The sequence below is a fragment of the Athene noctua genome, chromosome 5 (assembly GCF_965140245.1).
Source record: "Athene noctua chromosome 5, bAthNoc1.hap1.1, whole genome shotgun sequence".
NCBI classification, from domain to species: domain Eukaryota; kingdom Metazoa; phylum Chordata; class Aves; order Strigiformes; family Strigidae; genus Athene; species Athene noctua.
Window position 1 is genome coordinate 24,092,201 of NC_134041.1, and position 17,552 is coordinate 24,109,752.

Consider the following 17,552-nt stretch of genomic DNA (forward strand, 5'->3'; position numbering starts at 1 on the left):
ATTATGTCCAACTAAGCTATTTTTAATGTACAAGAATTGGGCCCTCTGTTTCTAATGTAATTCCAAGTTTTTTGTCTTTCAAGGTTTTCTATAAGCATTCTTTAAGGAAATTTTACTTCCTGAAATCAATATGTATCTCAGTTCTATGCCTGTTTACATAAACATTTCATACATCTGATTAACATCAGAATTGCCAGCTTTTCAAATGGCACTCACTGTGCTATAATTCTGCTCAGCCTTGCACAGTATTTTTGGCATTTCAGTTTTCAGCTTCATTAATGGATGTTGCTAGCTAATTGACTCTATTATTATTGTGGAACTCTGTCTGCCAAAGGTAACTATTCTTCTTCAGCATGCCAAATGTTCAAAGTGCCATCTGTAATTTATAGTTAATAAACACTGAGACAACAGATGACAAATGTCTTCCTGGTAATTGTTTTACTGTTACAGTTTTTCCGTTGGATTTCTTTTTATATTTTACTTCTCAGTTCAGCTCCATTTTGTCATTTACAATATCGTTGAGGTTTAACTTAATGCTAGGGAACAATTGCCAAAGGTAGTCATCAAAGTAACTGATTCACAGACATATAAAGCCAGACTCCCAGCAGGTTGCCCAGATTCAGGAATCAATTTGTGTATCTTTTGCCTTCAATAGCAGCAGAGATCAGATGCTGCCAAAATGTGTCTGTGGTCTCAGTTGACAGTGGAGTTACTCTGGGTCTACATGGGTCTACATACAAATAAGATACAGCCCTTCATTTAAAAAAAAGTAAATAAACTGAAGAACAGGAGTGCCAAAAATGAGCTTTGCTAGCTGCTGTCTGGTTGTCTTTGTTCAGCTAGCTGAAAGCTGAATACGGATATTGTAATGATGTTAAAGAAAAGGGTTGTGAATGAACAGCACAGTAAGTGTTGTGGGAGGAAATGAGTTACCCTAGTCATTCTTTAATTAGCTGAATACACATGGAAAATACACAGTGGGGAATGAGCCTCACTGCATTTTCCACCTGCCCACTGGGAGGTGAGAGAGATTAAAATGGCAGCGTAAATCCAGTTCTGATAAGTTTTGCATTACATTAGTACTCACCTCAAGCTTTTCATTGTGGAATATGTAAAAGGTTTATTAACAACACTGATAAATACAATCTCATCAATTGAACAGCAGATATCCATATAAATTATTATACTGCTCAAAACTATAAAGGAAGACTATCTTGAAAATAAGTAAAGTGCATTTATATAGCCCTGTAAAGACATTCAGCACTTCTGAAAATATTGAGTAATATAGATAAGCCTATTTTAATAATGTGAAACATTTCACCCTGATGGCACATTGATATATCCATACTATACAGAGCTTTTCTAATGTTCATTAAATTGTCAAAAATATTCTTACCAAAAGAGAATCTGTTACAATCACTTATCCTCAAAGACCGTAGTATCTTCTGCCTTTATATCTTTTCTGTTTACTTTTTCTCTTCACATCATAAAATGTCTCTTCCTGAAATGACATAGCAAACAAATAAATGGACCTATAATAGTTATATTCGTTACTCTGGATATCCTTAATAGACAGTCTTCCTTTACCTTTAGCACTGGAAATGCACCCTTTATTGGTATTGAATGAATTATCACCATATGTAGACCTGAATCCAGTGTGTATGTGTTGTCTTGTTTCTGCAGACTGTTATTGTAACCCTTTTGGTTCAGTCCATGATCGCTGTAATGACAGAGGATTTTGTGAGTGTAAGGAGGGAACATCAGGGCCTAAATGTGATAAATGTCTGCCGGGATATATCTGGCACAGCTTGGGCTGTCAACGTAAGTAACTCTGAGAGTCGCCCTTCTCCTGCAACTTTGCTGCCTCTGCGTCTGTATGCTATAACGTGCAGCTACTTAAGAGCAGAAAATGAACAAAAAGCTCTACGAGCTGTAAGAATGCCATACTGCCTGAATCTTTTCAGAGACTCCCAGATGAGAACAGTAAATTGACTGTGCCATCCATTTGTTTCAATATGCTTTCAGTGTCCTCTCTCTTTCTCTTGCTAACTCCTGGAGGAGCTCCCATTGAAATATGTAAATCTGTGTGTCTTACCAAATGTGAAATAAGTTTTGTATACCAAAACATAAGCATATTAACTTCAAATTTTAAATTCCTTCTAAAAGACAAAAAGTGCTTTCTCTGCATGTTCAGTTTTCTCTGTACTAAACATCAATTTCTTGAGTAACTTAACTGTGCTTTCATACCTTAAAAATACATCCCTGGACAAGAAAACTGCAAAACACTGGCTCATTATCTGTTATAATTAGTGAAAACTAGACAAAACCTAAAGGTAAAAAAATAAAATGGAGGCATGCTTAACATCCTTAAAAATATAAGCTTCAATTTTGCATAAATATTGGTAGAGCAGATGTTGTTTCAATGCTTAGTTGTATATTTAGCTTCTCTTCCGGTTAACAGGTCTTGTAAACAAGTGAGTTGAAATACCACATCAGTATATAGAGGATTAGGCTTTTATTGCAAATTTCTTTTGTAGTAAATTCTTAAGATTTATTCTTTATAACTGTTTTGATCATCTACTTCCGGAAACTGTGGAGAGTCCTCTCATGTTTTTCTTTCACCTTTTCTCCCTGCCTCTCTGCATTCTTATACACACACATTAAAGTCAGATTTCTACAAGAGCTTGCTTTTGATTTTAAGACTGAGAAACACAAGAGAGAATGTAATTACTGACACTGATTAGCCAAATATTATAAAATATAGCCATATAGCCACAAAAATGCTCTAAATGCTGTAAAATAAATGCAAATCTTTCATCATAATTTTTTTAAAAACCAATAAAGCTAGAGATTACTGCTGCCTCTCCAAGTGGTGAGTACCTCTGAAGTAGAAAATCTGGGCTTGTGACAATTCAGGAAATATATATGGAAAAAAAAAAAACAATAAATAAAGAATTTCAGGAAAGATTGTGATAATTAACCAATTAGCATTAAAGATAGTATATGAAGAGAAAGGAAGTCTGCATGGGCAAAGCCGTTAAATGTTACCAGAGAAAACAGAACTTCTTCAGCTTCTGCCAGAAAGCTCCTGTTTATATTTGGCAGGTTATTTAAGCCATACTTTTTACATGTGATTGTTAACTGTATTATCATTTTTTTGATGCTTGCACTTGAGTTTTGATTGAAAAAAAATTACTGGGCACTTACAGTTGCAGCAGAAAGCAGGTGAAGTAGTGTTTCAGATCTCAGAGTTCTCTATTATTAATATTCTAAAAAATCAAATCCTAGGTATTTCAAAAAAAAGCACTCAAAAATCATAGGATCTCCCTCTGCTTTGCACCCCTTATGTAGAAGGAGGTTGTCACCACCCCTGTACCTTTCCCTAGATACTGGCAAAATAAGCATTGGAATTTGTGAAGCATTGAGATATTATAGTGACAGGAACCACAGGAAAAAAAACAAATGAAAAAGGAAATCAATATGATTCTCTGAAGTAGAATTTGAATAAAGTACAGTAAACACCATATCCACACGGGGGGTCTAAAAAAAGATACGAAGTAGCTGAGGTACTTTACAAGTCTGAAGGTCCACGGAGCAAATTTTACAGTCATATAATTAATATAACATATATACCAGCTTTTCAAACTAATTGCTTATTAATTGCAGTATTGCCTATCTTTTCAGGTTTGGACATTATAACCCCAATAATGTTCTTTTAATGAGCATTTTTTGAGCCCAACGTATAATTAGTCTGATTTTAGCTGAATCAGAGTATTTGTAAAAGCTTTAGACAGTTTCTGGAAATGCAAGTTAGTGCCTTTATATTTGCTGACAAAACTAATTAAGTTTCCTTCACTGTTTTGTAATTTTCTGAACAAATCTCAGTCTGATTGTGTAACTGTTGGACATTCGTCAAGTTTGACCAAATTATCTGATCAAATTCAGAAGAAAAACAACTAGATGCAGTTGTCAGTTTTATAGAACAGACATCAAATCGCCATGTTTTACCAAGCACACACAGATTTAAATTTCATTTCAAGTCTTTTCATGGAGAAACAGAATTCCACTTCATCTAATTTTGTAGTGTGGCAACTTAGCTTTGTTTGTTATTTTCCCATTGAAATCTAAACAAATGACTGGGCCAGCAAGCAGACCCCAATACACAAGAAAAATAAGAACTCATTCTGCTGCCTTAGCAAAGCTCAAAAAGATTATTTGCCTGGACATGTAGCATGTGGTTTTGATCCGTTTCCCTGCGCTTGTGCTGTACAGAAATGTATATATGCAGAGATGGATACACACACACACACTCAGCAAACCAGCTTGTTTCGTTTTTGTTATACGTAGCCTATTGGCATTATTAAGAAAATCTATTCTTATGGAGCTTTGTCAACTAAAAATCATTGACCTAGGGCAACCAGAAACTTGCCCTCTAAATAAATAAGTTAAATCTATACCATAGCTAGTTTAATTACTTGTATGATTGTATTAGTAAATGGAGTGGCTTAGTTTTATGTATTAGTACTCCTATTTGGGAAAAACCAGCGCTAAAGTCCTGTTGTGGTTTTTAAGGCTCACAGTATACTATTTGATAAATTACTGTTCCGAGTCTACTTTGTACCGCTCATGGGCAAAAGACACGGAAGCTGTTATTCTCAGAAATATTCATTTAGGTACCTCACTCTTACTGATTTCATCTAAAACCTCTGAGGATCTAGGCAGAGCACTCATCACTTGGCGTCTCTGTGCATACTGAGGTCAGATGCAATTTTAGACTTTGCCTCCCAGATAAAAAGCACCATGATAACGGCTGTTATCTTGTTGAATTCAGGATTTGTGCTGCATAGGCATAGCGGTCAGCAGGGTCTGGTTGGTACAGGAAGGTTTGCTGCCCTCAGAAAAAAAGGGACAATAGATGCAACTGTGCTTTGTGCTACTTCTAAGCCCTCCCCCCAAACTGTCCATGCCACAGGCATTGTGCGTGAGGCCACTGCTGGGGTCTAGCTCTCCACCTCCCTCCCGGGTACTGACAAGGGTCTTCTCACCAGCATGCATACATAGAACAGAGCTCAAGGAATGAATTAGGAACAGAACAGTCTGGTCCTGAAACCCTTTCTGAATTCTAAAAACATGAGAAAATACGTAGTTATATTTAATTTTACTGTTTTATAGAAATTAAACATTTTCCTTTAAAAATTAACATAAACACAGAAGAAAAGCTCCAAGCCCAGCAAGAAATTTAACTAGCAACTATAGCTGTTTTGGGCCAGTCTTAAACTGAACAGAGTGCTTTGCGATAAGAGGAACCTGTAACAAAAGGTAGAAATATTTACACACAGAAGAACTATCTGAGTTTTTAAAAAACGGATGAAGGCAAAATATTAAACAAGAGCATTCATTTGGTTTTCTAAGTGTAGTGCTCAGTCTTGCATCTTTTGTATTTCTTGGTCATGACCTTTCCAAGTGAATAAATTCTGGGGCATACATACAGGAGCATTTAAAAATAACACCTTTTAATTTCACACACACAAGAATTGATTCCAAAACCAGCTGCATATTTATCAAATCAGGCAAAGAAAAAGTAACTCTTTTGCCAATCTCAGTTTACCAGCACACTCTAATTTTCATTAGGCATGATCACACCACAGGAGAAAAGGTGAGGGAAGGTCTAGTGATTAATATTAATCACTATCTTCCTTCATATAGTGAGTGGGCAAATAAGGATGTTGAACCTGCAGCCCCACAAAGGCCTAGACTGAGTATGAGAGTTAGCAATAGTACCTTGTAACCAAGTTAAATTCAGTGCACTATTTATTATGAAGCACTGTTTTAAAACATCTTGATTCAGTGGTGAACAAGTAATGGTTAAATCAGTGGTTAAATAGTTAGGGAATGAGTTGTCAGCCAGATGCCTTATGTCAAGCTCTGAATAGTTTATTTTACTTTATCTTATCATTTTTTGTTCATTTAGATAGTTTTTATTAAAGCAGCCAAAGGATTACACTCACCTTCAATGCTCTAACTGTGCTTAGTGCTTGTATCTGTCTTCCAGAGCGAACCTGTGTTACTCTGCAGCCTGTTAGACAATTCATATTCTGTCACAGTGTTCATTCAACTTATTATATGATTATTTAAGTATAAGCCTTTTTGTGTGCATTTTATCATGTGTTACAAATGTTAGAAGCCAAGGCACTTGATCAAAATCATCATGCAGATTGAATTGCCAAAGAAAATCAAACCTGAAATTGTAATCCTGGTTCTTATATTAACATTTGCATTTGGAAGTTTGTGTTTACAGTTCATCAAGAAAAGATACATTAGCATCCATTTCTTTTAAAAAAAAAAAAAATCTTTCGTGAAAAAATACATAATGCACTTCTTTCTATACAGATTAAATACATACACATAATTGTCTTCCCCACTGAAGGTTAGTGACCTTTTATACGTTTGTACACAGGTGTGTCCTGTGAGTCCTTCAACACCTACACATTGAACTTGTGCCTGGGGAACCGTGCTCTGTAAAAAGAAATAGAAGTTCAGAACCAGGATGCCCTGCCTTCCCGTTCACCTTTGCAACTGCCTGTGTGGGGAGCCATAGACAATCCACCTATATCTTTTATATCTTTTTACATCTTTTTACCAGTAGCAGTTTTAATGCTTTTAGCCAGTCAGGATACAGTAGGATTTCCCCTCTGCACAAGTGATGAATCTGCTTTCAGTTCTGGTGTATTTTGGTGCCAGGACTAGTGCTAGTATAAGTGCACTGCCACACTTGGAGCTGGAGAAACAAAGTGTAGAAAGAATTTGTTGTAAAGGATAAAGTTATGATGGGGCTTAACACGTCCCCAATGAACAATCTGCCCTTGGTCTTTATACTGATTTCAAAATACCTATCTTACATGATTGTTATGCAGACTAAGGAAACTCTGTGTGTAATCGGAGCTTGGATGCAAGAGGAACAGACTGTGCTTCAAATGGCTCCAAATTTAATCCAGAATAATTCTCCTTAAATCAGTCAAGAATCCCACTGCTTCAACTCAAGACAAAGTATGGCTTACAGATGTAAGACAAGCAAGGCAAGATTACAAACAAAATAGCAGTGCTATCAGGCCTGATTCTTAGATGATGCAAAACACTAATTCCACTCACCTCAGGGGCGGCAAGGGCAGCATGCTGACAGCTTATATGTGTAAGGCCATAGTGATATCCTGGGTCTTTTAAACCTGAGACGAGACAATGGGAATGTGCACATTAATGCATTCATTCCAAAATACATGACCCACAGAATAACCATACAAATACATAGAAAATTGTTCACCAAAGTATGGATATCATGGAATAGTATTATTTTTTAATGACATACTGGATTTGAAGGAGAAAAAGAAGGTTGATATCTCTCTGGTGAGAGGATATTTTAGTCAGAATAAACATCAGAACACAAACACTGAATTTAATAAAAATTATTAAGTGAAGAAACTTTTCTCTATGAAGAGCACAGAGAAGATTGAAACAGAGGATGCCTTCTCTATATAGTTATTACACAGACCTACATACTTACCTTAGTATGCCTAGGTTGGGGATCAAGTCTCAAGCTGATTTTAGTAGTGCTGCCTACAAAGCGTGTGGAATATTGTGGAAATGGAAGACCGTGCTGAAAGAATAGACTACAGGAGCATTGGTGAGAGCTTAAGGACATTATCTCAGCATCTCTGAGCTGGAAGGAAGGCTTCTATTAACAGAATGGGGATTATGAACTAGGTATCACCTGTGTGGGGACAAACCAGAGAAAGTAACAGGTCATAATTCAACCAGAGAATGGGGCATAGAAGAGGGGGCTAGTTAGCATAGTTAACATCTTATTAAGAGGCACCAGGCTCTGAGACTGCAGCTCTTCAGGAGATTTACTCTGCTAACCTGGTGATCAGACTTGCTTTCTCTAAAGTGAAAAGAAATGGTTCAGCAGCAACATTTATACACCTGACCTTTAATAGAACATTTTTTCCCCAGCAAGGTGAAGGATTGGATTGGAGCAAAGAGGTTGTTTTCCTCTTGATCTTGCCCAGATGTCAGCTTCAAAGCTACTATTCCATGGCTGTCTAAACTGCTCTAATTGCAAGTGCTGCAATACCTCTTCTCCCAGTTCCCAGCTATTTAGTCCCATACCCCTGGCAATCTCTCAGGCACTTGTTTGACCTTTCATTGAACCATTTCAGATCCAACTCAGCAGGACACTAACCAAAGAAGAATAGTTTTCTGTTGTGTTAGTTCTGTGATATGAATCAGCAACGGGTTGAGCAAGCAGGAGCACCCTGGGAGAGTATTAACCCACCCAGCTGGGGAGTGATGGAGCACTGGCAGCCAGCAGTTAGGCTGGACTGGACTGCCATGTAACTGTAGCACATCTGTGGGATTAGTGTTCTCCTCTTTCCATTGTTAGATCATTCATGTTATAGTCTAGCAAGTTGCTGGTATCTTTACCAGACAAAGCCATATAATTTCAGGTGGATAATTAGGAAAACTTCCTAAAAACTTCTTCCTAAAAAAAAAAAAAAATAATGTTCTATACTCTCAAAAATAGTTTAAAAACCACTAACCTACAGAAAGACAAACAACTCATAAGTTTCTCTTGTACTGAAGCAGAATCATAACTTTTTACAGAGAAATTAGGATTCTGCATGCAGAGCAAAAATGAACAGTGGTGACAGACATGAGCAGAGTTCATTTCAAAACAGCCCAATTTAAAAATTGAATACAATTTCTAGGATCTTCAATATTTTTGGTGCTGTATCATGGGAGAGTTCTGAACAACTAAATATTAGGAAATTCATGAAAATTTAATCAAGGAACATTATTTGTTTTCTTTAGTCAGATGATTTTTAAATGGTTAATATTTGATAGCACAATGATAAATATTTTAATATAGTATATTGCAGTCAGTTAGGAATAGATCAAAAAGATACAAAGCAAGCTCCACTAGATAAACTTTTATTAGGTACATGAAATAGAACATAAAGCTTGATAGCAATTACCATTTAATCTATTCACATTTGGAAATGTATTGAAGAGGAAACTTATAACTCAGCTGTTATGAATTATTAAATGTTCATTTAACAGTGATGAGCAGGACTGCTTTTCCTCTGAAAAATCTGTCATGCTTTCCTTTTAAGCCTGCTCAGTGGCCATAACTTCTATGTAATTTGCCTGCTCACTGTCCTTTTATGAGGACAGAAATAAAGAGATCAATAGCACCACAGACACACCCAGATGGAATGTTTTTATAAAGGGGCCTTAAAAGGATAATTTAGGAGTAAGTAAAGTAATCTCCATCCCACTTAATTGTAGATAAAAACTACTGACCTGAGGCAATTAAAGACAGTCAGCACTTCCTATCTTGACACTGATGAAACTGATGTCATTGCTGACACCAGCACATGCTTATTATTAAGACTTCAGTCGTTACTGTTTTAACTTCTTTTCAACATGGGCAAATACAATTCCCCCAAGAGATCTTTCTGTTCACAATGATGACAATATGAAAATCAAAGTTTAGTTTAGAAGGAGCTGATAGGTTTTAACTTGCAAGGTTAACTGCCTCCCCTAACAGAAGCTAAACTCTGCCAGTGCTATTGAAAAACTGCCTTTTAATATTATGCATTAATAAATGGATGCCACAGACGTAAGTATACCAAGATTCAGTCTACCAGTAAACTTAAATTTTAAAAGACTAGCTTCCACCTGTAAAGGATTTCAGAGTTATTCTAGGTACAGGAGCACACCTGATGTTAAGGTATGTTTATGCCCTGAATTTGAACATGCTGAAAGGATGTAATCTAAAGCAATCAGCTTTTCTTACTTCAGGTTTGTATTTCTACAGAGCTGAGTATTGTAGTATCTAACAGCTAATGAACTCAAGGCTTTTTAATCACATATTCCTACTATTTGAGGTACTTTCCAAAAGTGTTTAGATGTCTTCACTCATTGACAGTGTTTCTTACGAGTAATCTGTAGAGGTGACTGAAGTTTTTAAGGAAATTTAGTTAACTAAAGGAGGTACTATTTAGTATCAATAGGTTGAGTACTTTGGCAATGAATTGCGAAAAATAATCAAGACCTTTCAAGATGTGAACTCTTAACTAAAACACTTAACAGAATTGTGCCCTTTTACATTTCCCAGTTCCTTATTGTTTTCTGACCATCTTACCTAGCCCGTTTTAGAGCTGGTCTTCAAAACCTTTCACTCCTGTGAGTTGTGTTTATCTTCATGCTTGCATGCTTATAGATGGAAGAACATCTTACAGTAGAAAATTAGAAGGCCTATACTGAGTTAGACCAGGGGTCAATTTACCCCACTATCCTCTAATTTGACAGTAGTTGGTTGAGTTGTATTTCATTCAGTATTGGCATCCAAACTCTAGGAAGCTACAGCTTACAGATTTTCTTAGCCAAAGAGTTCATGAATATCTTCATATTGAGTTGGTCTCAATGAGCCTTTCGTCCACTAATTTGCCTCATCACTTCTTGAGACATTCATACTTTTGTTATCCAAATGTCCTGGGCACAAGTTCACGATTACGCAAAGTATAATAATAATAATAATTTCATTGTTTTAACTGTCTGGCTGACAATTTCACTCAGTAATTCCTTGTACTTGGAAGGAAGGGGTAATAAGAATACATGACTAATCATTTCCAGTTCAGCTATTCCATAACTTTTGTGAGTTTATAGATGCCTTTTATTTTCCTTCTATCTATCTTCTCTTTTTTATGCTGAAGAAACCTCATCTATTTAATCTCTCCTTTTACAGGAACTGCTTGTATCACTCTTCATTCTACCTTTTTTGGTAGTACTATATACCTTTTCAATATTCAGGACTTCATGCAGCATTCAAGAGCATCATGAAGTTATATGGTGACATTGTGGTGTTTTCCATTTCATCCTTCTTTTTCCTGTCCTAAAAATTCCAAGAATCTGTTTGCCTTTTTGACTGATGAAGAGCATTAAGTCAACATCTGCAATGAAATACCCTGAACTACTCTTAAGGTCCCTTTTCTAAATGGTAAAAGCCAAGTAGCTATGCGTGTGTATTACTCCTGAACACTGAATTTCATCTACCATTTTATTGTGCTGTCACACAGCACCTTAGAAATTCTTCTGAAGGTCTTTAAACCCACAATATTTGTGTAATATGAGCAAACTTTATTACATTACTCTTCACTCACTTTTCTAGCACAACTCTGCATGTGGAAGTCTTGACACAGTTCTTGCAGGACTGAGTAGTGGTCTCTAACATTTATTCTTACCTTGTTTCCTATTAATAATCCATGATTACTCCATGAAAACAAACCAAAACAAAACTCAAAAAAACTCTCTTACCAGCTTCTTTAAAAACACTGCTAAGGTAACCTGTGAAATACTTTTTGGAGATTCAGATAGAGTATTAACTTGATCATTTGCAGCCTTATATTTACTGATTCCTTAAAAAATCACCTACTAGGTTTATACACCATTATTTCCCTCTACAAGAAGTTCACTCTCCTGTGCTCATCATGCTCATTTATCCATCTAATACTTCTATTCTTTATTACAATTTCCATCAACTTGCTTGCTGCAGAATTTGTACTGCTGGTCCTTAATTCCTCTCAATCTCCTTGGAGCTCTTTATAAAAATCATATCTGCCATGGTCCCTTCTTAGAGTTAATCAAGCCAGTCTTGGCAACTAAATTAGTAAAATCACAGGTAACAGTCAGAAATTTGCTTCTGCATTTTTTGAAAATTCTTGGATCAATGTTATTTGCTTCTGGTGATCTGATGCAACATACTATCTTCCATTTTTTAAAAATGGTTTGTATAAACTTTGAGACACATCTCCTGCGCAAGCCACCATCAACATAGGCAGTAGCCTGGTAACCAAACTCCTAAAGCTCTTCCATAGTTAATACCTTGTAGATTTTTTCCCTTCCCTACCTTACACACCATTCATTTGCCCTAGAGACTTCCTAGAAAGTTTCTGCTTCTGATGTATTTAGAAAAAAAAAATTAGTTACTCTTATTATTTTAGTACATTGCTCAATCATTTCAGGTCTTCCTTGCAAAAGTACCATGATGTTCTATAAAATATCAACAGTATTGTTCTTTAAATTTCTTTCATCCCTGCACAATTTTGAGATAGGATTTTGTTGATTATGAACTGTTCTTCCCTCACATTGGACTACTGTCAATAGTAAAAATCATTAAAAGAGACTTTTCATGGAACCTGGGTCAAGCCCAGTATAATCATCTTGGCTTCTAAATAGAATTATTAAATTGTTAATAAAACTTTTACCTATAATCATCAGGTGAAAAGAGAAAGATGTGACAGTGCTAAAGTTTAAAGATTTCTACAGAGAAAGGAAAAGAGAGTTTGATGGTAATTCAGTTGTTGGTAATTAATGTCTGTAGAAGATTACTTATAATTGAAATCAACTTGAAATAATTATATTAAAGAGACTGTATTTATTAACATCACTGATTTCAATGTACAGCTGGGGTCCACAATGATTAAAGCATTATGCCCAAAACTATTTTGTATTTTTACAATTACAGGTTGGACAAGTACTTCTTTATGTGCTCTTTCTTTCTTTCCAATTACTCCCTGTCTTTTTGTTCAGATGGAAGTGGAAAACCATGTAATAACAACTGCACTGATGCCACTGGCTAAATCTAGAGACAATATTTTGATTTGTACTTCTGTTTGTAGATCAGTTTACCCATTTCATTCCCTTTCTAGTGACTAAGTGGAGTAACTTTCCAAATCTTTCACACTTTTCAGACATTTATGAAACCCTGTGTATTTTCCAGATATACAAAGAATAAAGCATAGCAAAATCTGTCTGTGGATAAACCAAAATACTGTCCCAGCTTATGGAGCCAGTGGCAGAGCTGTATATTGTGTATCTCTGAACAGCAAAACAGAGATCTTTATCTTGCTACGACACCTATGTGCTAGCTCCTGTTCTTTATTTCCTGCTAAAATTTGAAGGCTTTTCCAATGGACCCAAGAATCTATTCTTGCACTTCAGAACTGTTAAATTATAAGGAGCTCAGCCATTATCTCTTTGGAGAAGGAATTTTCACTTGAATTGTTATTTAGGTTAGCCTTAAGAAATAGCACCAAGCAGCTGTAGGTCAGGGATACACAAGGGCTACAATCCAAAGAACTACCAGTTTTGTTACCCACACTAACCAATACCCATATATGCTGACAGGTGCAGGAGGAGCCAACACCTCCAGTACCCTCAGCGTAGAAACAGCTGTCCAGAGAAGACAATTCAGCAGGGTGTTCTGTTAATAAGATGCTGCATCACTGAGCTCTTAATGTTACACATACTTTAAATGGGAAATTAACTTTCCTTTTAAGCCAGAAGATCTTTGAAATAGGACTCTTACTTTGAAGAGTTTAGAATTTCATTTCCAAGGAGAGTAAAGAGAGTTTCACCACATGTAGCTCATTCTTTAAAGAGCTGAAGCTGCATTTTGAGACTGTGAGCACTGACTAGCATCCAAAGAGAACAAGCTACTCTCACAAGGTTCAAAAACCTGACTTGCTTCCTCCTGATTTCAAGAACAGGAGAATCCCACAATGAGATTTAAACTGGAGCCATTAGTGCAAGGAAATTCATATTAAGGGCAAACATAACATCCTTAAATCAGCCCCATTATGTTGACATTATGCAGCAAAGTGCAGCTCTCCGCAAGGAGGCTTCAGTTCTCAGTAAAAGCATCCTATTCCATATATCTTTATAGACAGATTACAATAGTGTATTAAAACAGATATGTCTCAGAAATTGAGTCAGATGTTTTGAAATGCCTCAAATTACATATGCATACATGTCATGGGAAGAAACATGAAAGGCTGCATGTACACAGCATAACTTCTGCAAAGGTTTGAAAATTTGGGTCAAGATTTGCACCACCTATCAAAATAAAGTCATATACTGCTATAATTTTTCTTCAACGGCTTGAGAGCTTTGCTAGTTCATGCAAAACCATTACTGATTTAAAACACAACTGAAAAGATGCTTAAAGAAGTGTACTCCAATTATATCTTCTCTTTTATTCAGTGGCAACATGACAACTTAGCGATGATGCTGCAGCCCACACTGCTCTGCACCATTAGAAGACCTTGACTGTTTTGCAAATACAAAACATTGAGCCAGCTAAAATGTGTTGAGCACCTCCCTCACCTCCTCCCACCCATCCTGGCTTTGGCCCAAACCTCTCTGTTCCAGTTCCAACCACTTTCCTTTAGCACTCATCTTTCTCTTTTAGCTTAACAGCTACTCATTCTGTATCTTTCTTGCAGTCTTCAGAAAGCCATCATCCCACTCAGATCTGCCATGTTACCACTTAAGAAATGCCGTCTCACACCGGCAGCATAAAACCTTTGCATTGCACATGCCTCTCATGCTCTCACTCCACTGGGCCTGTGTTTCAAACCTGATCCCGAACCACGTTGGAGTCTCTGCTGCCCAAGATGGCACCTCTGTGCAGAGGTTGGCCATGCTTGCCATGTGGCTTCATGGAGCAGGAGGAGGCTTGGTGTTTCACCTCAGTGTTTGAGCCCTCACAAGGGTCCCGGCATAGACTAGTCCTACAAAAAATAATTCTACCTGGAATTACAGCCCTTTCTCATCCTCCAATATCATGTGCACCCATCAGCCAGCACTCTACACAGGCATGCAGCAAACACCAGCTCCCACCATAGGAGACAACATAAAGGAATCCACACAGTTCTGGAGGAGCTGCAGTCTGAGAAGCCAGATTTCCATTGTCATCACTGCCAAGGCTGCTGAGAGAAGGACAAGCATGTAATAGGGGTTGTGGGGGTTCAGGATTTGGAAGGTAGAGCTATGCAAGGGAAGATGTTTGGGGCAGAGAACAGGACTGGACCCAAAAAATAAATACAGCTTCATCATCCAAATTCTATTTACCAGAAATCTGTTTCCATTTTCTCTGAAAGTTCTACAAAGAAATATACTCAGACATTATGTTTTAAAAGAATATACAACATTCTAGAAGTACATTTTCATTAAAAATGAGCATTTCTTGTATGACCTTCCTTCTCTAAACCAAAGGTAAGTATATGAATGGGTAACAATGGTACATGCACAGCTTCTGAGGAGCATGAGAAAACGACCAAGGTCTTGGCGTTTCAGTCTTGAGCGCGGAAGACTTTTTGAGTAACAATTCTTTTTCTTCATCGTGACGTTTAAGGGTATTTACACACTTTATCTTTAGAAATATATAACACACTGATTATTGAGTAATTTATTTTGTCTAGATTAACAAAAATATCTTTGATATTTTTCAACTCTAGCATGACCACATTCTAAAAATAGGATAAAATAATTTTAAATAAAGCGAGTACTTTGAAGTTAAATCATATTTTGCAGTTATCTATTCCTTGAGGATCTTAAGTTATTTCAGTCTTCACTAACAATTAAAATTTAACACCTTTGTGCATCAGGATTGATAAACATAAATAAATATGTTAATCAGCATGTCAAAAGTAATGCAAGAACCGTATAAAGCACAGAGGGAAGCAGTTCTTATTCATGAGAGTCTTAACTCTGGGCTTTTTAATATCTTGAATTATCTTAACATTTTGTCATAGTAAACAATATCAACATCCATGTTTAGAGGCATTATCTGTAGTTCATGTGCATGTAGAAAGAACTTTTCAGACATTAACCCAAACAAGCAGGGCTCTCTTTCTAAGTCTCAGACACATCTGTTGTTATTCAGACGTTTTCTACTTTGTAGCAAAATTGTCCAGTTGATAAAATGAGAGTAGTGTGATCCTGTTACTATTGCAGTAACTTACTAGTAGTAGCTTGCATAATATTATTTCGAAAAATATTTAGGTTGACTGTATGCAGTCTTCATCTGTACTGGTTAATGTGTGATAATGAATTATGAATTCTAACTGCGTACTTATCAATACATCCCTTTTGAAAAGACAAATAAATAATCAGAGCCTTTGAAATTTTGTTAAGAGGCAAAATAATTAAAGAGTTATTTTGTGTTTTGATGTGAGCATCTTTTGGATATTTTTGCTGAGTGATGTCATAAGTCAGTTTTAAAAGTGTTTACAGCTAAAATACTGGCTAAGCCTATCACATTGGTTACACCTGCATAGCACATTGCAGAAAAACTAGTGTGCCTGAAGAGGATTGTGTTAGAAAGCAAGCATCTTTTATCTATGTTTTCCCATCTAATGGCTACTCTGTCATGAAGATAAATGCACAATGATACCAACAGTAAGTCTGTGTGCAGCAATAAATATTGTTGATGAAAACTATCCTGAAGCAGCTAATAGCTTTAATTATTTGATACATGAATTTATTAGTTCTCATTTTTGCTGAGTGCTACATGCCAGCTGTTTGAGTCATCTTATTGATAATCTGATGAAAAGAGTAGGAAATTAAAGCATTACACCAATTAAAATCCCACTTACAGGAGGGGATATCATCATCCAGTATATCTCAGAGAGAAATTATGGTATAAGAATCTGCCTGTTGAGTGTCATTTTTAAATTTTACTGTAATATTTGAAAATAGACAATAATAGATAATATTTTTAAATTCCAAGATAAAGCAGAGGGGATAAAAAACATTTGTGAATCTTTATCATGTTCTTGATATATGAATATGAAGCTGCTAAAGTTCTGACTAGCGAAATTAGGAGGTACATACATAACATTGGTATTTCTAATTGTCAGAACATTTAAACATCTTATGCAATTGCATATGACACTTAAGTGGAAAACATTGCATATTCCTTTTTTAAACTTCATAGTTTATAAGCCTTTTTATAGCTGAGAGTCTCCAAACTCCCTTGGAAATAGTAATCAACTCTGCTATTTCATTTATCTAATAAACAGCGCAATCTAGGAAATAGAACTGGAATTCAGAAGACCTGCATTCATTCCCTTCTTTTCTTAGCATAGGCAAATCATTTGATTTTCCTTGGCACCTCTTCTCCATTGTTCACTGACAATAACAACTCTAATTCTGAAGAGCTCTGAGAGACCTACAGGGCAGTGGTTTTATCCCAATTCTAGAGCTAGCTCAACAAAAGCACTCTGAAGCATTTCATCCACATTCAAAACAATAAATCAATGTAGATTCAGAAATAAGATCTCCTGCTTCCCAGCATTGTTGCTTTAACAACAACAAAAAAAAATATATATATGTATCCCTCACATCTCATATGTTTTGTAGGAACCATATAGATGTTGTACCTTTACCTTTGCATTGTAACGGATGTTCACATAAACTCTGAATTTTCATCTCCTGAGAGATTCTACACTATGTATTTCACACATTAGTGTTTTGGTCCACTGTAGCAGAATATTATCCTGGTATCTTAAAGCTCTCTGTTTTGAAAAATGCACATAAGAGGAATATGTAATGACATATAAACTTGGCTTTACCCTTACTTGTGGTCACTATAACATAGCTGATTATAATCACACTAATGTAAGTGTGACTCCCTTTTTTTAGTTACAGAC

At 36.2% G+C, this 17,552-nt stretch overlaps 1 protein-coding gene across 5 annotated transcripts in view; it reads left to right on the top strand.

The window, feature by feature from the left end:
* The window catches only part of NTNG1 (netrin G1), a 156,456-nt gene that overhangs the window by 127,536 nt on the left and 11,368 nt on the right, over positions 1-17,552 (top strand). Inside the window, exon 7 of one of the 5 annotated variants that reach the window (XM_074906697.1) lies at positions 1,684-1,821. The exons of the other annotated variants lie outside the window; for them this stretch is intronic. Coding sequence (XP_074762798.1) covers positions 1,684-1,821 — 138 coding nt within the window. The remainder of the gene's footprint in view (positions 1-1,683; positions 1,822-17,552) is intronic. 5 annotated transcript variants of the gene reach the window in all.